At 47.1% G+C, this 24,768-nt stretch overlaps 1 protein-coding gene across 1 annotated transcript in view; it reads right to left on the minus strand.

Moving 5' to 3' along the window:
• Nucleotides 1–24,768, minus strand: part of KCNN3 (potassium calcium-activated channel subfamily N member 3) — a 154,583-nt gene that overhangs the window by 23,528 nt on the left and 106,287 nt on the right. The window contains exons 4-5 of the mRNA XM_073639236.1: nt 20,018–20,436; nt 18,358–18,499 (exon numbers count right to left, since the gene is read on the minus strand). Coding sequence (XP_073495337.1) covers nt 18,358–18,499; nt 20,018–20,436 — 561 coding nt within the window. The remainder of the gene's footprint in view (nt 1–18,357; nt 18,500–20,017; nt 20,437–24,768) is intronic.

A 24,768-nucleotide genomic window follows, 5' to 3' on the forward strand; every position in this document is an offset into this window, starting at 1 on the left:
CTTTGACCGGTTACAATCTGGCTTCCGACTGCATAATTAGACCGAAACTGCCCTATCTAAAGTCACCAATGACCTACTAACCGCCAAAGCCAAACGACACTACTCTGTCCTCCTCCTGGACGTGTCCTCTGCCTTTGACAAAGTGGACAATTTCCTCTTACTACAGATTCTCTCATCTCTTGGCATCACAGACTTGGCCCTATCTTGAATGTCTTCATATCTAACAGACCAGACATTCAGCATCTCCCACTCACACACCACCTCCTCATCTCACCCCCTATCTGTCGGTGTCCCCCAAGGTTCAGTTCAAGGACCCCATATACACTTTTGGCATGGGACAGCTCATAGAGTCCCACAGTTTTCAGTATCATCTCTATGCTTCCTTACTAACCAGAATCCCACAATGTCTGTCCACTATTTCATTCTTCTCTGCTCGATTTCTAAAACCTAACATGGGCAAAACAGAATTCATCATCTTTCCCCCAGCTCACTCAACACCCCCAACAGACCATCAAAGTCAATGGCTGCTCAATCTCCCCAGTCCCACAAGCTCACTGCTTCGGGGTAACCCTTAACTCTTCTCTCTCCTTCAAATCACATATCCAAGCCCTTTCCACACCTTGCCGACTCAAACTCAAAAATACCTCACGGATCTATACATTTCTTAACCAAGAGTCTGCAAAAACTCTAGTGCATGCCCTCATCATCTCCAGCTTTGACTACTGCAACCTCCTGCTCTGAGGCCTCCCTTCTAACACTCCTGCACCCTTCCACTCTATCCTAAACGCTGCAGCCCGACTAATCCACTTGTCCCCCCGCTATTTCCCGGCCACTCCTCTCTGCCAGACCCTTCACTGGCTCCCCATTGCCCAGAAACTACAGTTCAAAACCCTAACCATGACATACAAAGCCATCCACAACCAGTCTCTTCCATAAATCTGTGACCTAGGCTCCCGGTACTCACCTGCACGCAGCCTCCGATCCTCATAAGATCTCCTTCTCTACTCCCATTTTATCTCATCTTCTCACAATCGCATACAAGATTTCTCCCGTGCTTCCCCCCTACTCTGGAACTCTCTACTCCAACATAACAGACTCTCGCCTACCGTGGAAACCTTCAAAAGGAACCTGAAGACCCACCTCTTCCGATAAGCCTACAACCTGCAGTAATCCTCACTCCACTACACCGCTGCATGACCAGCTCTACCCTCACCTACTGTATCCTCACCCATCCCTTGTAGATTGTGAGCCCTCACGGGTAGGGTCCTCTCTCCTCCTGTACCAGTCGGTGACTTGTATTGTTCATGATTATTGTACTTGTTTTTTATTATGTATACTCTTTTTCACAAGTAAAGCGCCATGGAATGGTTTGTACTATAATAATAAATAATAATAACAGTCGCAATTACCCATCCCAAAGGGTAGAAGACCTCTATAGTTTCTGTCCTTACATGTAAATATTTGGGCAGCCATTTAGTACCCAGACACTGTGGTGTATCAATCACAGTGGCAAGACCTGGAATGTCAGTGTATATAGCAAGAGTGTGCCATCCATAGTATCACCATGCAAAAATTCCAAAATTGGTTACTCGGTTAGGGTAGTCGGTTCACCCTCCTATGTTGCACAAATCAGTTCGCACGGTCTTGCTTTATGATGGAGACTGGTGGCAAGGTTGAAGGGAATGGTTGAGTATGGAGGTCAGTAGGCATTTTTTATTATTTCATCCATGTGTCTGCCAGGTTCTGGCTCTGGGCACTGCTATGGTAATTTTTCCCACGGGAAGTAGAAAAATTTTCAACAATCTCTCTTTGTCCAGGCCGCAGCTGAGATGACCTCACCGAACCGTTGATTTTTGAAAGCTGTACCTCAAATTCATCATTATTTTTTTTCGACATTGTGGGTGATTGGGAAATACTTGTGATGAGCAGATGAATGAGCCTTATAGAAAACAGCTCATCTGCTCAGACCCCGATCCCCGCAGAATACCACAGTCCTTTAAATAGACACATACAGACTGGCTGAATCTTTCTCTTCTGAACCTGCCAAGTATTTTCTATGTCCCCATTGAAAGGCTTCAGTCTGGTTTCCCTCCTTCTCATTAAGCTCCATTCTTGTGTGGTCCTAATTACGGAAACATCAAGCGCCAACTTGTCATGTTATATTGTCTCTGGATCATCCGCCCCTCCACTGGTTTATAATCTATTTGTATACTGTACCTGTATTTATAAGAGTTCGACTGTACCCCACCACTCCCTCATATACTTCATCAGAGTTCCCTGTCCCAAATCTATAATCTTTGTATGTTACTCCTTTTTTCAATGTGCCATTTTAAAAGTGCCAGGAATGTCCCTTGATAGGACCCACGTCTATTGGCACATTGGATCACTCTGTAGGACTCATGGGTGTCATGTTGTACTGCTTTCTAGAAGCGGAGACTGTGCTTAACAGCTACAACCCTCTTTTGTTGTGACCGACTTCATGACTTTGTATTTTTCGCTGCTTCATCAGGGTGTCAGTCTGAGATGTGGTTCCGAAATTCTATTCATGAAGCAGTTAGATCAGGATGAATAATGGTACAGGTCCCTTCCAAGCTGGAGAGTACACGAACGTTTGGCACGAACGTATGGCATGAACAGAACGGTAAGGGTACTGCTGCACCTGTAAATATGATATATGGGGCCTAATGGAAGAAACCTTTAATGTTAATTGTTCTTCACTGGCACTATGGAAATAAAGGATATTACTATTATTATTTTATTATGGAAGAGATGGAAAGCCTCCATTATGGACCCTGTGCTGTCTCCATAATTGCTAAATAGAGTGAGGAATGTCTAAGCGCATGTCCGCAGCTAGCAGCATAATGAGATTTTCTACTCAGGCCTGGTCGCCGAGCATCTCATGGCACGTCCGACAAACATAAAATCTCTACAGAATTCCCTCCATTCACTTCTGTGCTCCGCAGCAAAGCAATAAGTAGGTCAGGAAATCGGAGGGGTGACAATTCATACAAAATTTATACTACCTCCAATTAGAGGGATGTGAAGACACATGGATGTTCCCTATGAAAGGATGTGAGGAGAATGGGCACCACAGCTGAATCCTATGAGTTCCATATGCAACACTGGGATCCCAAGATACATAGCAATGCGGTTATACAGCTATATATTAAGACCTCAGAAATCCAAGACTTCCACACAGTTCCCACAAATAGATAAAACTGTTTAAAATACTTTGGCTGCATTCAAAATTCTCCATACTTCAGAGCTGAAGTCTCAAAGCATTCCATATTTGTTCAGTGTAGCACACCGCTGCAAATTTTGGCCACACCCCAATCCACGCCCATTTACCATTTCTTTCTCCCCTGGCAGGAGTAGTTGTCAGAGGGGCGCTGGTAATGAGGGGCATTCAGCAGACGACCCTCATCCCCAATCCTGGTATGCATGGCCTCCTCATCCCCAATCCTGGTATGCATGGCCCCCTCATCCCCGATCCTGGTATGCATGGTCCCCTCATCCCCGATCCTGGTGTGCATGGCCCCCTCATCCCCGATCCTGGTGTGCATGGCCCCCTCATCCCCGATCCTGGTATGCATGGCCCCCTCATCCCCGATCCTGGTATGCATGGCCCCCTCATCCCCGATCTTGGTGTGCATGGCCCCCTAATCCCCGATCCTGGTATGCATGGCCCCCTAATCCCCTATCCTGGTATGCATGGCCCCCTCATCCCTGATCCTGGTATGCATGGCCCCCTCATCCCCGATCCTGGTGTGCATGGCCCCCTCATCCCCAATCCTGGTGTGCATGGCCCCCTCAGACCCAATCCTGGTATGTATAGCCCCATCTAACCCAATCCTGGTATGCATGACCCCCTCATCCCCAATCCTGGTATGCATGCCCCCTCAGACTCAATCCTGGTACGCATGGCCCCCTCAGACCCAATCCTGGTATGCATGGCCCCCTCAGACCCAATCCTGGTATGCATGGCACCCCTCATCCCCAGTCCTGATATACATGGCCCTCCATCACTGCACACATGAAAAAAAATAAACAATTCTACTCACCTTCCTTCCTCACCTCTGCTCTGCTCCAGCGCATATAATATTCATTTTCTCTAATAGGGCGCACACAGGATCACAGAGCCGCAGCAGGAAGCCGTCGGCTGCTGCTTACAGTGTTCACTATTAAGGAGAATGAATATTCACTCCTCTCCACTCCAATGGGCATGGAGAGGAGTGAATATTCATTCTCTTTAGCAGCGGGCATACGTGGTAGCTGCAGCTGCCAGCTACTACCTGTGCCCGCTGTTCCACCACTGCAACCCGCCCCACCACCCTCCACAGCCGGGAGAACAGCTGAGCCGTGACAGGACGCGGGACTGAGCCCTCAAAGAGGGACAGTCCCGCGGAAACCGGGACAATTGGGAGCTATGGTATAATTCAGTACAGGATAAGTAATGTATGTACACAGTGACTGCAACAGCAGAATAGTGAGTGCAGCTCTGATCAGTTCTTGCTCACTGTGGTAATTAAGGGTGTGGTCCCTACTGATCCTGGTGTGTGCTGTTGAGCTCCAGAGAACCAAGACCTCTCTACCTGGAGGCCTGCTCTCTCTCCTACCCAGGGAGGGAGTGGGTTTCCTGGGATGAGCAATGGAGTGAAGACCCAGGTTTCTGTGCCCCAAACCAGGCCGGCGGGGGGCAGGAGAAAACTCAGGGGTAAGACACTCCACCAGGAGTCACAATAATGTGACTCCTACTCCCACCCGTCTGAGACCCAGAGAAGCTGCAAGGCTTCCAACATGGAGGAAAAGCCTGCCAGCGTCCATAATGGCGGTCCTTCTGGAGGAAAGCGGAGTGCTCAGGAAGGTGAGGCTCACCTCACTGAGGAAGGCTAGGAGCTGCAGAGAACCCGGGAGTCTGTTTCCACCTATGGCTCACGGTTTATGAGCCACCTCCGTGAGTATGAAGAAGCAAGTAAGACCATTAGGAGACTCTGGGAGGAGTTGCGCTACACCATCACCAAAACTGCGAGTGCCTGCAAACAGAGGAAGAATCAACTCCAGGCGGAGGTAAAAAAACTTAAACTTGAAATTAATGAGCTGGAAGTGAGGAAAGGAAGGCTTTCATCAAAGAAAAAAAGTGGACCCTTTAAACAAAAATAATTAATGAAGACCGATTCAGAGATATGGCTGAGAACAGAGAGCAAAGGCAGATGGGGCTGCAGCCTTAGGGGCCAGGTGGATGATGAGAGCGATTATGACCAACAAAAAGCCCCACTTGGCAGCCTGCAAAGTCACCCGCAGGCCATGCCCAGCGATGTCCCTGCAGGACTGGCGACAGTGACATCCCGTTGCAGTTCTGCCGGCTCTGGGAAAGACAGTGACAACAACGGCTAGGGAAGGGCACTAATGGCGGAGATAAAGCTCCTGAAGTCCCTAGTGTGCCTTCAAAACTTAGACCTTGGTAATGATCTACCCAGATGAGGCACCTAGGGCAAGAAGAAACAGGCTAAGAAGACCAGGCCAAAACTGCAGGAAGTGGTAACCTATGTAAATGCCCCCCTCCCTGTAGCTCCCGAGTCGGCTGCAGGGTCAGCTCGCTGTATAAGCCCCGTTGCCCGGCCCGGGTTCTGCTGTGAATTTGGTGGAAAGGCGCGGGGAAATACAAAGCAAGGTAGTGAGGTGCAGAGCTCTCTCTCTGCTTGTAGTAGTGGGAATGTTGTATATATCAACCGAGAGGCTGGACAGTGAGGGCGGCGGGTATTTGGTCAGGCCATGATACTGCAATGCGCTCCTGAGTTGGAGCGGGGAACAGCCCAGTGTCGGGGGTAGCCTCGGCATCTCCGAGTGCTGTTGCAGCTGATCACATTGTTGAGAATCGGCAGCAGTGTGAGGGGGCTGCCGAGGATGACAATTCCGGTCCTACCACAAAAGAGTTATTCTGTGTTGGTGCCAATGGCCAGCAAGATACTTATGCTGCTTCACAGCAGTTAAAGATCAGTGGCCCCTGGTATCAAACATGAAGCAATGCAAATTACCAACTGATAATGTGAAAGGGAACACATAAGACCAGAGGTGAGGTTGCCTCCAGTTTTGTGGAAGTGGCCAAGCCCCTTGTGCCCGATGATGCTGTCACCCACTGTTGTTACTGGTTTAGCAGGTGTGAATGTGGTGGTGGGGGTGAATGAGGTAAAATTGTTGTCTACGGATGTGAATGAGATGGTAATGGAGGTAGGTGGTAATGATGTTGGGGCTGATGTAGTCACTGGTCCAGTTGCCTCCCCAGCGGTGGCAGCGCCCGTCAGGAGTTATGCCAGCATCACCTCCAGGGGAAATAGGGTGTCCTCCTTGTCTCGGGGCTCTGGGGATGGCATGTTGCAGTAGTGTCTCCTGGAGGCTCCAAAGAAGGGGGAGAGATCACTAATGGTAGAAGGTCAAGAGTTTGATCTATTCTTCTGGATAGAGAGGCATGGCCTCGGCACCTTCCAAAAGCAAAAGGTGGGGGGTACAGTGCGGTCCCTCCTAACAGCTGGGCCGGGCAGTGTGTGTAGGACTGTGGTCCGTCTTCTGTGGAGGGGCATTGATGCGTGTCTTCCAAGGCCTAAGGTTCTGGAGCTCCTGCTGAGATGGGCTTCAAGGCGATTGACATCTACGCCTCGATACATCCCTATTCCACGCCTTAGTTTGATGTTAGCTTTGTTTGGCCGGAGGATCTTGAACTCTTCTGGTTGAATTATGAGTTAGCAAAAAAATGAGCCCGGCTGGTGAAACTTTGCCATTCAGGGGGTGTCTTGCCAAAATCCAGTCAAGAAAGTGACCATGATACCTTGTAATGAGTCGCTTTCTTGTTATGACATCATGTCGTGGCTTGGTCAGTATGAAGAGGTGATAGAGATACCATCTTGCTGCATCTTATGCGGAGATGGATGTCCTCGCTTCTTCAATAATGGGACCATGGTGGGAGAAAACTGCGCGGCTGATTCTGCTGGGGAAAGGATTAGCAGAGGTGAAGGAGCTGAGGGGTCATGGAGGAAAAGCAAGAAAAAGACGCCTGCCCAGCTGAGGCGTCCAGAAGAGCACAGACAGGAGAAGCTGGGTGAGCCCCGAGGGATGATGAGTTGGATGTGGAGATCAGGTGGATCCATGGGAAGGAAAGCGCCACTCCCTCAGAATCCTCCTATTATGAAAGTATGGATGAGGATAGTAAGCAGTGGCTAGAGGACAAGTGTAAGCTTGGCACCAAAATGAAGATAAAGAAGTGCGATAAAACATCTTCTCCCACTCTGACAAAGGTACCCGAAGAAGATAAAACTGACTCCCCTACTGGTTGGTCTTTCTAACTGGTCCAAACCCTTAAGAACATCTCTTCCGCTGGAGAGGACGCCGGGGGTGAGATTCTGGCCTCAGTGGGGTTTACAGGGGGCGCCAAGTCTCCTTTTGTGGATACAAGGTCCTCAGGGAAAGGGACTGGCCAAGAGTCCAGAGACAAGGATGAAAGAGAAAAAAACACGTGAGCATGTACACCTCTGTATCATTAAAGAGTGGAAAGGATTCCTCCTCTGAGGTGGAAAATAAGAACGGGAGTGGGAAGAAGAAAGCCATGTAACTCAATCACCAATGATGGCGGTACCCACTCCGTTGACGCTGTTGTCCATTAATGTTGCCAGCATTAAGTCAAATACGGTTACATTTGCGGCCATTGATTTTTACAGCTGGGTTGAAGCTGACATTTTCTGATTGCAAGAGACCAGGCTGCCAAACATGGCAGACGGTTTTAAAGCTAAGAGGGAGTGGAGGCTTGGGCCCTCTTATTGGTCTCTTGCGGCCGAGCCATATAGCGTTTTGGCGGTCCTTTTTACCTCACCAGTAGAATTCCGACAGGTTATTGAGTTAGAAATGGGGAGGTGCCTGATCTTAGATGTCCTCATGAAGGGACAAGAGCCCTGGCTCATTAACATCTGCAGTCCCCAATCTAAGTGGGACCGGAAGTGTCTCTTTAGGAGGATCAAGCTCTACCTTTTTGCCAGTCGGTAGGTCGTCTTTGGAGGTGACTTCAACACTGTCATGAGGCCCCGATTTAAAGGAGGGTTTAGAGACAAGCTTATTATAGCGTCGCCCTTAATAGTATAGCTAATGAGGCTCGCCTGGTGGATGTCCACATCCGGCACACCACAGGCCACGAGGGGTTCACATACCATAGAGGTAACTGTAGGTCCAGAATAGACAGGTTTTATTTAAAGAAGGAAGCCGTCTCTTCAGCAGTGTCTATTGTCGAGGTGGAGTTCTAACACTACTGTTTAATTTTGTTTTCTCTGAATGTTACAGAGACACCCTGGATGGGAAGAAACTTTTGGATGCTCAATTCGTCTCTCTTGGAAGAAGCAGAGATAAAACAGTCCTTTGGGGATTTTCTTCAGAGCCAGGTACCCTTACTGGATCTTTGTAGCAGTAAGTTAGAGTGGTTGGAGATGCTCAATAAAAGGGTGGTGAGGTTCTTGAGCCAGCTCTCAAACCTCAGGAGTCTGGACAGGAAAGGTACCACCTGTGTCAGGGTCTGAGGATGAAATGCGAGCATCTTGTCTCATCTGGAGGTAGCCGCAAGGAGATCACCAGAGTGAAATCTTTGCTTATGAGGTGTCAGTATGGTAGACACGCATCTTTGGTTTTGGGAAGTACCGTTCGCCCAACCCTAACAAAAACTGCAAGATGTCAGTGAATAGTAAAGTTGTTACAGGACTGGTCGACACTGTGAGATCTATTTATTTATTATGCAATGCTTATATAGCGCTATCATATTCCGCAGCGTTTTACATACATTATTATTGCTGTCCCCAATGGGGCTCACAATCTAAATTCCCTATCAGTATGTCTTTGAAGTGTCTGAGGAAACCAGAGTACTAAGAGGAAACCCGGGTAAAACATGGGGAGACCATATAAACTCCTTGCAGATGTTGTTCTTGGTGGGATTTGAACCCAGTACCCCAGCGCTGCAAGCCCACAAAAAGATCCAGATCAGGGATCCTGGAGGTCATCAGATCCTTCTACTCACATCTCTTGGGGAAGAGGGATCTGAATTGGGATGAGATGTCAGCTTTCCTGGCTGAAGTCATCCCCAAACCAGGAGCAGACCCCTCTCTTGAAGTTTTGACGAAGATTATCAGGGAAGAGGAAGTTGAGTAGGCGATTGAATGGCTTGCCCTAGTGAAATCGCCCGGTCCAGATGGCTTACCATCTGAATTCTATAGGATCTTTAAGGACGCTTTGGTTACCCTCTTGACTGAGGTCTTCAATGAGTGTCTTTTCTCGGTCACTCTGCCAAAGTCAATGAGGAGGTCTGCCCTGATCATCTTGTAAAAGGATAAGCACCCATCTTGCATTGAGAATTGGGGTCACATAGCGCTTCACAATGCAGACAGGAAGGTTTTGGCAAAGCTGCTGTTTAATAGGCTGGTAAAACACCCCGACTCCTTTTGGGGGCCCAGCATTGCTCTGTTCCACGCCGCAGTACATTTAGTGCTGTGCTCTGTGTCCGAGAGACAGTGTAGCAGGGCAGGGCTGGCCACTAGAAGAGGTACATGCTATCACTGGAAGAGGCAAAAGTGTTTGATTGCGTTAATTATGAGTACCTCTGGTTTGTCCTTCTGAGGTATGGCCTGCCGAGGAGGTTGGGGTGTTTGTTTATTGACTTAAGACCGTGTACGCTGGGGCAGAGAGTATTCTACTGGTGAATGGTTGGATTGGCAGTTCTTTTGAGGTTGGGTCTGGTGTTCGTCAGGGTTGTCCATTGAGCCCACCGCTGTAAGTTTTTGCGATTCACCCACTTCTTAGGAGGGTGGATCATGGACCGTTGGCCGTGGTCGGCATGGACCGGGCAGCACTGGAAGCCACTCTGAGGGTGGTGGTGTATGCCAATGATGTCACCGTTTTGTTTCCTCTGATGGGGAGGCAGAGTGGCTGATGTTTGAGGTAGATTGCTACTTGGAGGCATCTGTGTCCAAGATCAACTGGGATAAATGTGAATCTGGGTCCAAGATCAACCAGGATAAATGTGAGAGTCTCTGGCTGGGAGGAGCAGATCCTGGTTTTGAGCTCATGGACACCCTTCCAGGACCCACAGTCTCCGCAAAAGTTCTTGGCATTGGATTTGGCCAATAGGATTACCCCACACAAAATTGGGACAGCAGGCTAGAGATCGCCACTCAGAAGGTGAACCAATGGAATGGTTGCTCTTTGACCCTAAGGGAAAGGGTAAACCTGATCAAAACTTACCTTCTTCTTTTACTGATCTATCTGGGCAGTGTGTGCATCTTGCCGGAGCCTCTCTGGACTCAGGTCTACAGTTTGGTCTTCTAACTGTTATGGGGAAATAGACTAAACCTGGTCAAGAGGGAGGTTACTTACCCTGCAAGGAGACAAGGAAGGTTGAGTATGGTCAACTGTGTGGTATTCCTTGTGAATACTTTCATTAATCATCAATCAATCAATGATCAATATTGCAAACCTCTCTGGAAAGAGAGGGCTCCTCTGTGGGTATTCTCCTGTAGAGGATAGTTTCAACCTTTCGTCTAGGAATGCGAGACAAGAGGGCAAGTGAAGGATCTTCGCACACCTCGTGAACATCTTCCGGCTTATGCTACACTGTTTATGAAGGTAATTCGCCGATGGGGTCTGAGAATGTGGGAGATCTAGACTCTGCCAAGGAAGCTCCTTGACAAAAGGGTTCTGTTGACCCATTTTCAGAAGCCTCTGGCGCTCAGGGATTGCTCAAGTTGGGATCTTGGGGTGGGTCTGCATCTTTTGAATTTTATCAGGATCCCCTCGAAGTTTTGGGACTTGGCTTGGTGCTGCTTCAATAGGAAACCGTGTGTGACAATCTGAAGTATAGGAGCTCTGAGGATAGGAACTGTTTGCAGGAGCATTGTGGTACCGTGCTGGTGACCTGGTGTAGGTGTACTCTCTGAGGTATGATAGATTGGGCACGTGTAGGGCCACTTTCCTTTGGAGGGGCTTTTCTTTTAGTGTACCCTAGTCTGGTCATCTCTTTTCCTGGTGGTGGGCTGCTGCTGACACTGTAGATTTTTGTTTTGATCAGAATACAGTGATTATTATTATTATGTAGTGCTGCAGGCACCGAACTTGAGCTTTGTTAATTAAGGTTATTGAAGTGTTTGTTTCTGTATATTTTGTATATAGGAATATAGATTTGGGTGTAGGTGTTAGGTTGGGTGGTGGGAAAAGGGGGGAGGTGGGTTTATCTTGTTGGACTTTGAGACACTGAGGTGTTTGGGTGAAAAACTGGCACTGCCTGATGTGGCCTATGGACATTGTACATGTACTGAGGCATGAGATGCAGGACCAGCTCTCGGGTCAATGTCGGGGTTGTAAATGGAGGGCTTGAGTGTAGGGTGTAGTGTTGAGCCACCCCCGTAGTGTTCGGGTTTGGTTCGTCGAACACCGGCATGTTCGCCAAACGGTTCGTCGAACGGTTCGTCGAACACTTTCGAACACCGTTAAAACCAATGGCAGGCAAACAAAAACACATAGAAACACATAGAAAACACATAGAAAACACCAAAAGCAGACAAACTGCTCAGAAGACACAACTAACACATGGAAAAGTGACAAGTACGTATAGTCATGCGAAAAGAAAAGAGGTGGAGGAGTAAAAGGAGGAGGAGACACAGATATAGGCATGTCATGCCCTTCTAAAATCAAGAAAGGCTGGAGTAAAAATCTAAAATCAGCCTACCAACACCAAGACATTGTGACAAGAAAATTAAAAAAAGAAATATCTTTAGGTAGAATGGCGGTCCCATTCAGAACACTTTCCTTACAAGACGTAATTTTATCTCCGTTGGGAGTCGTGCCAAAAACGGAACCCAATACATTCGGACTAATCCATCATTTGTCATATCCAAGGGGCAGGTCAGTAAACGACAACATCGACGCGGAACCAAGTACAGTAGTATATACTGTACCTCCTTTGACAAGGCAATCAGGCGGGTCAAGAAGTTGGGAAGGGGCACCCTAATGGCCAAAACAGACATTGAGGGGGCGTTCCGGTTACTTACTACCTGTGCCTCCGAATAGTGTCCGCCTATTGGGTTGCTTCTGGGAAGGAGCATACTATATAGATCGCTTTTTGCCCAAGGGGTGCTCCATATCCTGCTCACTATTTGAGGCGTTTAGTTGCTTCCTCGAATGCGTCATCATGGACGTTTCTAAGGGGGCACATATTATCCATTACCTCGACGACTTCTTATGCCTGGCCCAAAAGATTTGCCACAGTGTGAATACACGCGGTAGTCCACCTGTGAGAAGGAGACAGCTGGAGGGAGAGCGGACACCACAGAGCCGAGGGGTTAGATGGAGAACGAAAGAAGGAAAGAGGGCGAGGGAGGTAAGGGAGTACGGTGGAAGGCCGACCTGAGCTCCCCCACGTTCCTGATGGGCGGGGAACAGCCCTAGGAAGAAAAGGTTACGGGCACGAGCGGGCAGAGGGACTACGCTGGAGTGCGAAGCCGACACGGTCAGGCCGTTCCTGCCCGTGCGACCTCCGTGTCGCCGGGTTTGTGCCAGAGCCACGGTGGACCCTGACGGTCAGCCCCCCTCTCCCAATACTGGTGCTTGTCCGCTGGTGGGTCGACACCCCCCGCGGTGGAGGCAGATCTAAGCTCTGTAATTTAAATTGGCTCTGTAATTTGAATGAGTACACTTTAAATCCTTTTACAAGGATCTATTGGAGGGCAAGTCTAGTGCCAGCAGCCGCGGTAATTCCAGCTCCAGTAGCGTCCACTAAAGCTGCTGCAGTTAAAAAGGATCGAGCTTGGCGGTCCGCCGCAAGGCGTGCTACCGCCAGTCCCAGCCCCTTTGCCTTGGGGCGCCTCCCCGATGCTCTTGACTGAGTGTCCCGGGAGCCCGATGCGTTTCCTTTGAAAAAATTAAGTGTCCAAAGCACAGGTGGTGTAGCTTGCTTAACAGCTGGGCTACTCCGCTGACTAGCAGACACTGCTACTAGGCCCAAAGTATTGCCCGGGCTAGATGCAGTTAAAAATTTGTAATTAGATCTACAGGCGGTGTAGCTTGCTTAACACCTGGGCTACCTCACTGACTAGCAGACACTCCTACTAGGACCAAAGTATTGCCTGGGCTAGATGCAGTTAAAAATTTGTAATTAGATCTACAGGCGGTGTAGCTTGCTTAACAGCTGGGCTACTCCGCTGACTAGCAGACACTGCTACTAGGCCCAAAGTATTGCCTGGGCTAGATGCAGTTAAAAATTTGTAATTAGATCTACAGGCAGTGTAGCTTGCTTAACAGCTGGGCTACTCCGCTGACTAGCAGACACTGCTACTAGGCCCAAAGTATTGCCTGGGCTAGATGCAGTTAAAAATTGTTATTAGATACAAAGGCAGTGTAGCTTGCTTCAGATGGGCTACTCCGCTGACTACGAGACACTGCTACTAGCCCAAAAGGATTTCCTGGGTTAGATGCAGTAAAAAATTGTTATTAGATACACAGGTGGTGTAGCTTGCTTGAGATGGGCTACTCCGCTGACTAGGAGACACTGCTACTAGCCCAAAAGGATTTCCTGGGTTAGATGCAGTAAAAAATTGTTATTAGATACACAGGTGGTGTAGCTTGCTTCAGATGGGCTACTCCGCTGACTATGAGACACTGCTACTAGCCCAAAATGATTGACTAGGTTAGATGCAGTAAAAAATTGTTATTAGATACACAGGCGGTGTAGCTTGCTTCACAGCTGGGCTACTACGCTGACTAGCAGACACTGAAGCTTTGGAGCAGACCTCTGATTCCCAGGCTATAGTATGAGTAAATGTGGCGCCCTGCTACGCACTGGTGCCACAGAACCCAGAAGGGTGCATGGATGGACTTCTCCACAAGAGGCCCTCACACATTCACACACCTCCACCCTACCACCTCAGACCAGCAGAGGGAGCCCGTTAGGGATATATATATGGAGGGTGGAGCCAGGCAGCTCAGTGAGTCTAGTTAGTGTTCAGAGACAGAGAGGAACACAGCTCAGAGTTGAGCAGAGAGCGTGCTGACACTCAGAGAGCAGCAAAGAGGCAGCACGCTGGCTGCTGTGCTTAGGCGAGCCAAGGCCTACAGCACGTGTGAAGGCCTAGTGAGGGCCCTGAGTGTGGCCGAAGGCGAGAGGAGAAGGAAGAAGTAGCGAGGGGGCAGAGGAGCATACCAGGCTCACCCCGATATATATACCGGACACCGGGTCCGCGCCTACAGGGACCCTTAATACCCAGTAGGAACCACCAGAACCCCTGGAGGACTACAGGTCCCAGGTTCACCAAATGCTGATTGCAGTACCAGGGCTAGGAGTCACGGAGGCCCCAGCGTCCAGGGAGAGTGATCTCCAAAGAGAAGGCCCTACCACCAGGTCAGCAGGTGCAAGGAGAGACAGTAACCAAGCTAGGCCTAGTTCCAGGCAGGCCAGAAGCGTAACGAGTAAAGTCACTGATCAGGAGGCCTTATACCCGCTCACTGGGGAGAGTCCAAAAGTGCGCCCTTCGTCCGGAGTACCCTGGACCGTGCCTGCAACATCACCAGTAAAGGTATTGAAGCTTACCCCCGTATGAGTGTCCGTCTTTCCTCCGGGGCCGTCCTGCCGTCTCTCCCCTGCACCACCATCCATTACACCCCACGCTGCCCTGGAGCTAGCTCTACCTGTGGAGAGCCACACCATCCCTGCTGCTGTAACACCAGCTCCAGAGGACTGCTCCGCAGCGGCGGCACCCCTTAGCCACAATCCACAGGTGGCGTCACGAACTTTCCAAATCCCCTGTAAATCTATCCCCCTTTTTACTGACCGCCCTGGGTCACGGACTGGGCCAGCTACCGTGATATCCCCCAACCAGCATCCAGAGGCCTGGCTGCCGAGTGCCCCACGGCCCAGCAGAATAGTGAGTGCAGCTCTGGAGTATAATACAGGATGTAACTCAGGATCAGTACAGGATCAGTAATGTAATGTATGTACACAGTGACTGCACAAGCAGAATAGTGAGTGCAGCTCTGGAGTATAATTTGGTACCTCAGACTTACTACAGAATCATCTGTCTTTTACATATGAACTGTAGAGTGATGTGTAGAGGTGGGTATATTCCTGAATGTGGGTTCGTTTGGCCATTTCTACCATGTTCTGATCTCATTGGACAGATAAAAATCAAAGGTTCAAAGGTGTAAAACATATGATTGCCAGCAGAAATCCTCTTATATGAACAACTATTAACAACAGCAAAAACATGAATCTCTAATGTCTGGGACACCACATAAAACTCCAGTAAAGAAATGGGGGACATAAGGACTTTATCTAGCCTAAGTTACTTCATGACAACGGCCAAAATATAGAAGAAATAGAAGTTATTTTGAAGGAACTGGATAGCAATGGTTGGCTGCTTGATCTTAAATGGACTTCATTCACACCTGCCAGGTATATGTACACCTATAAGGCTGCAAGATGGCCGCAAGCAAGAAAGGTAAGCGGCTCTGACGTGTAGAAACATTAATTGCATTGCTAGTGAAAATTGAATAGAAAACAGTGATTAAGTCCATTTACAACATGACAAAAAAATGTTCCACTTCACATGGGGAAAGATACCAGAGGCGACGCGGCGGCCTGCTCGGTTGCCATGGCAATACAGCTGTAAGGCCTACTGCTAAGGGCTCATTACCGACCAAACAATAATAATAAATCCATGAGAGGGAAGCCACCAGAGGAAAGAAGGTTGAAAGGAAGGGAAAACCCTCACATGAAATGACTCAGCTACAAAATGACATTAATTATACAATAAAAAAGAAAGACACAGGGCATTTCCAGGGCCGGGAATCAAGAAAACAAGTGGTGAGAGAGAAATATGGTAATAAAGAAAGTGAGAGAGAGACGGGGAAAATAGAAGTTCCAAAAGGAAAGCTGCAAAAAAATAATTACTGCTGGAATCCGGAGGGAAGATAATTGGAGGCCCGGAATTAGAACAAGATATTTTTAATCAACGGGAGGCTGATTATATACTGCAGGCTCTGGTAAGACCGCTTATACCGGAAAAGAGGGATGCCATTAAAGACACGGTGTAAGTATACTCCAAGATTTGCTAACATATGGAACGGTAGAGCTGACTACAAGGCAGCCTTACCGGGGTTGTCCAGCGAAAAATTGAGGGATAAAAATTCCCCAATCTGCCAATCAGTTTGGATCCCAACAGTGAACACCCAGTGATCAGCAAGATCGGTAGATATGTGAGAACTTTAATTTTACCACTGTCTATATTATACCTTCTACTGAAAAGGAAAGCAACATATTAAGTTGAAGACTTTTCCAAAAATTAAAGCAAGCAATAAATTTCACGCCCATCCAAGACAAGAAGTAGGAATTCTTAACTGCTCCCTGCCATTTCAACAAAAGTTTGCATATATAAATTGTACAAGTGATTTTAATAAACTTTGCAATGTATGTTATCGATGTAAATACTTTTATGCCCAAAAATGACAAAAGTATTCTCGGAGTGGTACCTTTATTGACTAACCAGAAAAAAAAGTAATATATATATATATACTGTGTGTGTATATATACAGTACAGACCAAAAGTTTGGACACACCTTCTCATTTAAAGATTTTTCTGTATTTTCATGACTATGAAAATTGTACATTCACACTGAAGGCATCAAAAGTATGAATTACCACATGTGGAATTATATACTTAACAAAAAAGTGAGAAACAACTGAAAATATGTCTTATATTCTAGGTTCTTCAAAGTAGCCATCTTTTGCTTTGATGACTGCTTTGCACACTCTTGGCATTCTCTTGATGAGCTTCAAGAGGTAGTCACCCGAAATGGTTTTCACTTCACAGGTGTGCCCTGTCAGGTTTAATAAGTGGGATTTCTTGCCTTATAAATGGGGTTGGGACCATCAGTTGTGTTGTGCAGAAGTCTGGTGGATACACAGTTGATAGTCCTACTGAATAGACTGTTAGAATTTGTATTGTGGCAAGAAAAAAGCAGCTAAGTAAAGAAAAACGAGTGGCCATCATTACTTTAAGAAATGAAGGTCAGTCAGTCTGAAAAATTGGGAAAACTTTGAAAGTGTCCCCAAGTGCAGTTGCAAAAACCATCAAGCGCTACAAAGAAACTGGCTCACATGAGGACAACCCCAGGAAAGGAAGACCAAGAGTCACCTCTGCTTCTGAGGATAAGTTTATCCGAGTCACCAGCCTCAGAAATCGCAGGTTAACAGCAGCTCAGATTAGAGACCAGGTCAATGCCACACAGAGTTCTAGCAGCAGACACATCTCTTCAACAACTGTTAAGAGGAGACTTTGTGCAGCAAGCCTTCATGGTAAAATAGCTGCTAGGAAACCACTGCCAAGGACAGGCAACAAGCAGAAGAGACTTGTTTGGGCTAAAGAATACAAGGAATGGACATTAGACCAATGGAAATCTGTGCTTTGGTCGGATGAGTCCAAATTTGAGATCTTTAGTTCCAACCACCGTGTCTTTGTGCGACGCAGAAAAGGTGAACGGATGGACTCTACATGCCTGGTTCCCACCGTGAAGCATGGAGGAGGAGGTGTGATGGTGTGGGGGTGCTTTGCTGGTGACACTGTTGGGGATTTATTCAAAATTGAAGGCATACTGAACCAGCATGGCTACCACAGCATCTTGCAGCGGCATGCTATTCCATCCGGTTTGCGTTTAGTTGGACCATCATTTATTTTTCAACAGGACAATAACCCCAAACACACCTCCAGGCTGTGTAAGGGCTATTTGACCTTCAAGATTGTTGGAAGACCATTTCCGGTGACTACCTCTTGAATCTCATCAAGAGAATGCCAAGAGTGTGCAAAGCAGTCATCAAAGCAAAAGGTGGCTACTTTGAAGAACCTAGAATATAAGACATATTTTCAGTTGTTTCACACTTTTTTGTTAAGTATATAATTCCACATGTGTTAATTCATAGTTTTGATGCCTTCAGTGTGAATGTACAATTTTCATAGTCAAGAAAATACAGAAAAATCTTTAAATGAGAAGGTGTGTCCAAACTTTTGGTCTGTACTGTATATACATTTTCATTATTATCTTATTCAACAATGTATTGGAAACTAAGATTGGAGACATTTGCACAATTTACTGTCAAATATTCTGGGTGGTTTCTCTTAAAGGGCTAGGAAAAAAGAATGGCCTCTTAAAAAGCCAGCATATTGATTTACTTCCTGTCTGAGATCTGGTGCCTTTGGGTGTTTGTCAGACCCCATGGCCATTCCTTAATTATTTTTTTTTGCAGTCAAAGTATTGGAAAAACCCTTGTTTAAAATACGATTTCTTTCTTACCATGATGCCTGTTAGCAGGCAAACGCCCTTCCCGCAGTAAGTGTTTGGCACCATGTCACCGTAGCCAATGGAGAGGAACGTTATGGAAATCAACCACATTGCACCTAGAAAGTTGCTGGTGACGTCCTGCTGGTCATGGTACCTGCAGATGAGAGAGGCCAGGTCTTGTCAGATCATGAATGTCCAGTCAACCAATGTAGCCTGCACTTGGAAATGGCAGCATTTCGAGGAGATGTCCATATCGCATGAAGCAACATCTACAGATCCATCGTATAGTATATTATTTACTTATCATTTCTTATTGCAGCTTACTTTTGTTTGTTTTTTTTTGGATTGTTTGCTATGTACATAGGGCAGTTTTCCCACTTTTTCCCCCTATTGCAGTCCCTGGTCATTAGTAAATCTTACATTAAAGGATAGGATTAATATATTGCAGAAATTTTACACAAGTGTGAAGTTTCTCGGTGGTGTTCATGGTCACAACATCTGCTAATCAGATTTTAATATTAAGTGTATCAACACGTCACGTGAAGGATGGTCGCAGGCGACATAGCAAATGGGAGGACGCGCTACGAATACCGAATGGGGTTGTCATCGCTCTGGAGAATTTGGATTTGATTTTCCTCCCGGCTGCCTCACCATTAACACTGCATAATCTGTAATCTTGTTTACAACCATTTTTATGCTCTGGGAAATCATTTAAAGGACCCCCTCCTTAAAATAAACCAATATTTCTTAGTTGGCCGCAGCACAGTCACCTTCTAAGCAGTCTAAAGTCAAAAATCTATGTGCTGACATCAACCAACATGTGTCAAAAGTCCCAGTGTTTGTTCACCCGCTACTCACTGACATTACAGGAATTGTTATAGACCTGGCATTACAGGCACAATTATGAGCATGGCATTACTATGAGACTGCAATTAAAGATACCATTATAAGACTAGCATTATGATTTTACCAGTCCCTGCCTGTAGTTCAGTCCACCCTATGGTCATCTGCTGATCCCTGGGGTATTTCTGTAACCACTGGGGAACACCCTAGGTCTGATGCCCACCATTAGTGCAGACATCGCATCTTCTGCACTTGGCGCAGCACAAATAAATCAGCAATTTTCATATCTCTGCCCCTAATCAACATTAGTCCATTAAACATATTACTTCCCTCTACTAGATGGGATTATACACAGGGGGATGTGCGCTCTTAACCGCCATATAGTGCAATAACATAATGGTCTTGTAATAATTGCTCCCACTAAATGGCTCTTAGCAGAAAAGATCATTATTATATTAACACTTTTATTACCAATGACGTTAGATGCATCATGTAACTGATGGCAGTGCCGCAATCCAATATTACAATGTAATCCGCAGAACTGTGGTGATCAGGCACGTCTAGATCTACTAATGAAGCTCCAGATGGGACTAGAGGCTAAGAAAATGTAACAATAGACTGTAGCATCACTGTATGTGTCAAAATAGCAGAATTATGATTGCAGCTCTGGATATGACTTGAGTAGAGAATGTGAAATAACAACATAACAAAATAACAGTTTTGAGAACTCGGCACAGGATGCGACGAGAGCATTCTTCATGATGTACATCGAGAAAAGTGCAAAGAAAGCAAAGCTACCCATATCATGTGTTATCCAAGCTGGCCTCACCTCTCACAGACCCGCACGGTCCACGCAGCGATAATCCACAAGGAGATGCTGAAGACCAGTAACACCGTGCCCGGGCAGATGGTCATCAACGTCTTCATGACAAAACGTGTGTTAAAGTTAATTTTGTTGAGCGCCCCAATACTACGGGATGAAGCGTCTGTGAAAAGTTTACTGTGCAAGAGCATGACCCGGGCGATCAAGTAAAGCCGCAAGAACATGGGTATGGAGAGAATAATGTCCACATCGGCCTCAGCCTGGGATGGTGTGTAAGAGAAAGCCAGGCGGGCATTCCAGAAGAATTTGTACTCGCCAGGGATGGGATGAATGGCACAGATGAGCAGCTCCAGGCTGATGTAGAAAATCCGCTCATAGGTCATGGCGATCCTCCAGTCATCGGCACCATTGTCAATGACGAATAACTAGAGTAAAATCAGAAATAAAAAGTACCAATGAGAGTCATTAAACATACAATACACAGAGGAAAACTATCACCATCATCTGCCCCGTACCACTAAACTATCTGATCGGTGGTAGTATTGTAGTACTTACATTCTTATACATAGAGAGCAATATAATAGTTCTTATATTCTTGTATAAAGGTGGCAGTAATAATATTTACGGTATATTATTTTATATAAGGGGCATTATTATATTAGTTATATTTTTGTACATAGGGAGCAGTATTATAGTAGTTATATTCTTGTACATAGGGGGCAGTATTATAGTAGTTATATTCTTGTACATAAAAGCAGTATTATAGTAGTTATATTCTTGTACATGGGGGTAGTATTATAGTAGTTATATTCTTGTACATAGGGGTAGTATTATAGTAGTTATATTCTTGTACATAGGGGGCAGAATTATAGTAGTTATATTCTTGTACATAGGGGGGCAGTATTATAGTAGTTATATTCTTGTACATAGGGGCAGTATTATAATAGTTATATTCTTGTACATAGGGGCAGTATTATAGTAGTTATATGCTTATACATAGGGGCGGTATTATAGTAGTTATATTCTTGTACATAGGGGGCAGAATTATAGTAGTTATATTCTTGTACATAGGGGCAGTATTATAGTAGTTATATTCTTGTACATAGGGGCAGTATTATAGTAGTTATATTTTTGTACTTAGGGGTAGTATTATAGTATTTATATTTGTGACAATAATCACTACACATGGACAAGTCACCAGTCTGGGTAGTCAAGAGGAGGGTAAATCACAGACAGAGGGGTAAGACAAAGGTGTAGTCAGGTCACAGTCTGGGATCAGAATTCCAAGAAGGTAGTGGATCATAATAAAAGGACTAGGCAAACACCAGGTCAAAGACTAAATCCAAGGTCAAGCAACCAAGAACAGAATACAAGACTAGGAGCACACACCTCTTGAGCAAAGCTACAATTGGCAGCAATCTAAGGCAGAGATCTGGCTAAATAGCCAGGTAATTACAACAAACAGGAGACACACGGATGAAGTTCCTGCAAGCCCTGGCCTTGATTGGACGGATAAACTGTCACTCAAGACACTGACAGCTCAGCGCATGCCCAAGCATCCTCTTGGACGGCTCAGTTGTCCATCACAATACTGACAGCTCAGCACACCCCTGTCCTAGATTGGACGTCAGAACTATCATTCACTGCATCCAGACACACTGCTAGGGGGGCCACCAGACCCCCAGGTTTCCCAGGAAACCTACGATGGAAAGCTCTAGATGATCAGCCTTCACCGAACGAGCCAATGAACAAGATATTGGAGAGAATTTCAGACTGTTACAGGTCCGGGTGGTGGAACCTCTGTGCTTCGGTGCAAGGAGGGACCAGAGGGGCGTGACTAAGTGCCTACTTGGCCTGGCCCAGGTCACACGGTGGTTTAGTCGACTCCGTGAACCAGGGAGGGACCGGGCAGGTGAACCAGGTGCCACTCTGGGACCGACCTTGCGTGAGAGCAGGTGACTCCCACGGGTCAGATGACAGGAACTGACCGGTACAGCGGATGAGCACGGCAGGAAGGCAGACGGGTGGTCCGGGTAGATCAGCAGGCAGGTGCGGCAGATAGTCAGACAGGTGCTCCGGGTAGGCAAGCTGGCGGGCACGACAGGTAACTGGTAGGTGCTCCAGGTAGACAGGCTGGTGGGCATGGCAGGTAACTGGCAGGTGCTCCAGGTAGACAGGCTGGCGGGCACGGCAGGTAACTGTCAGGTGCTCCAGGTAGGAAGGCTGGCGGGCACGGCAGGTAACTGGCAGGTGCTCCAGGTAGGCAGGCTGGCGGGCAAAACGGTTAGAATGACTGGCGGGCTGAACTGTAGACAGACTGGCAGGCTGGACTGTTAGACAGACTGGCGGGCTGGACTGACAGGCAGTAGGACCTGAGCGCTGAAGCAAGTGTTAGCACACAGAACAACAACCTTTCACAGGCACCTCCATTTTGGAGGAGGTGCCTTATATAGGAGAAGTTCTCCGGCCATTGGCCTCCCTTTAAGAGGGAGGGTGGTCGCGCCCTAAGCACAGTGCCCGGGAAGCTGTGCGCGGTGCGCGCCACAGCAGCAGGGTAGCAGGAAGACGCCGGACCAGGACCGCGGCGGTGAGGGGAACGGCGTCTCTGCCCGGCAGGAGGCAGAGATGCCGATGCTACACCCTCCAAGAATCCACGATCCTCTGCACCTCGTACTCCAAACCTCCATTGACAGAAACTGGAGTGGAGGAGGCAGAGAGGAGGCAGACAACACTGATGAGACAAACTCCTTTAATAGGGATTTGTGGAACACTTTTGGGATCTGAAGTGTTGGAGGAAGTCTTAATCTAAAGGATTATCTACCTTCAGAATCTCATACGGGCCAATAAATTTAGGATCGAACTTTGCTGACAGTACCTTCAGCTTAATGTTTTTGGATGATAACCAAACGTTATCACCTACATTGAAGATGGGACCTGTTGAACATTTCCTATCTGCTTTCAGTTTTTGGTGAAGCTGAGCCACCCCAATATTCTTCTGAAACTCTCTCCAGACATACCCAAATTTCCATATGGCAACAACCTCTACTCTAGGACACCCAGAACTCATCCTAGAAAATTCACCAAAATGGGGATGAAAATCATAATTGCAAAACAAAGGCGAGGTTCCAGTGGACTGATTGACCCAACTGTTAAAGATGAACTCATCAAGAGGTAAAAATGAGAACTAGTCCTCCTGCTGAGCCACAACAAAACACCTTAAAATTGGTTCCAACAATTGGTTTGTACTTTCTGTCTGACCGCTGGTTTCAGGGTGGTAAGCAGATGAAAATGACAAATCAATCCTCAATTTCCTAAAAAATGCTCTCCAGAATTTGGACACAAATTGCACCCCCATCAGATACAATATTCAGAGTGGTTCCATGCAATTTCACCACATGAATTATAAATAACCTGGTAAGTGTTTCAGCATTTGGTCACCCTGATAATGGAACATAATGAGCCCGTTTACTGAATCAGTCGACTACCACGCAAATAACAATTTTCTCTTCAGACAAACGCAAATCCGCAATGAAATCCATGGACAAATGGTCTTTCTGGAATTTGCAGTGGAGCCAGTTCCCCGGCCGGCTGGTTATGATAGACTTTAGCGTGTGCACAAACTTCACAAGCGGATACACAATCACCTCGTGCTCTCACAGCCAGGATCGGTGCCCGCACTGGCCCCGGCTGTTTAACCCCTATATTAATATATATTGCATATACACTGCTCAAAAAAATAAAGGGAACACTTAAACAACACAATGTAACTCCAAGTCAATAACACTTCTGTGAAATCTACCTGTCCAGTTATGAAGCAACACTGATTGTGAATCAATTTCTCCTGCTGTTGTGTGAATGGAACAGACAACTGGTAGAAATGATAGGCAATTAGCAAGATACCCCCTATAAAGCAGTGGTTCTGCAGGTGGTGACCACAGACCATTTCTCTGTTCTCATCCTTTTTGGCTGTTGTTTTGGTCACTTTTTCATTTTGCCATTGCTCTCACCCCTAGAGGTACAGTAGCATGTGTCTACAGTACAACCCACAGAAGTTGCTCAGGTAGTGCAGTTCATCCAGAGTGGCACATCAGTGCGAGCTGTGGCAAGAAGGGTAGCTGTGTCTGTCAGCACAGTGTCCAGAGCATGGAGCAGATACCAGGAAATGTGGAGGGAGCCATAGGAGGGCAACAACCCAGCAGCAGGACCGTTACCTCCTCCTTTGTGCAAGGAGGAACAGGAGGAGCACTGCCAGAGCGCTGCAAAATGACCTCCAGCAGGCAACAAATGTGCATGTGTCTGCACAAACGGTTAGAAACCGACTCCATGAGGGTGGTATGAGGACCCGATGTCCACAGATGGGGGTTGTGCTCACAGCCCAACACCGTGCAGGACGCTTGGCATTTGCCACGGAACACCAGGATTGGCAAAGTCGCCACTTGCGCCCTGTGCTCTTCACAGATGAAAGCAGGTTCACACTGAGCACATGTGACAGAGGTGACAGAGTCTGGAGACGCCGTGGAGAGCGATCTGCTGCCTGCAACATCCTTCAGCATGACCGGTTTGGCAGTGGGTCAGTAGTGGTGTGGGGTGGCATTTCTTTGGAGGACTGCACAGCCCTCCATGTGCTCGCCAGAGGTAGCCTGACTGCCATTAGGTACCGAGATGAGTTCCTCAGACCCCTTGTGAGACCATATGCTGGTGCGGTTGGCCCTGGGTTCCTCCTAATGCAGGACAATGCCAGACCTCATGTGGCTGGA

Source organism: Phyllobates terribilis, unplaced genomic scaffold (genome assembly GCF_046119375.1).
Source record: "Phyllobates terribilis strain yellow unplaced genomic scaffold, ASM4611937v1 Scaffold_7__3_contigs__length_470593459, whole genome shotgun sequence".
Lineage (NCBI taxonomy): Eukaryota > Metazoa > Chordata > Amphibia > Anura > Dendrobatidae > Phyllobates > Phyllobates terribilis.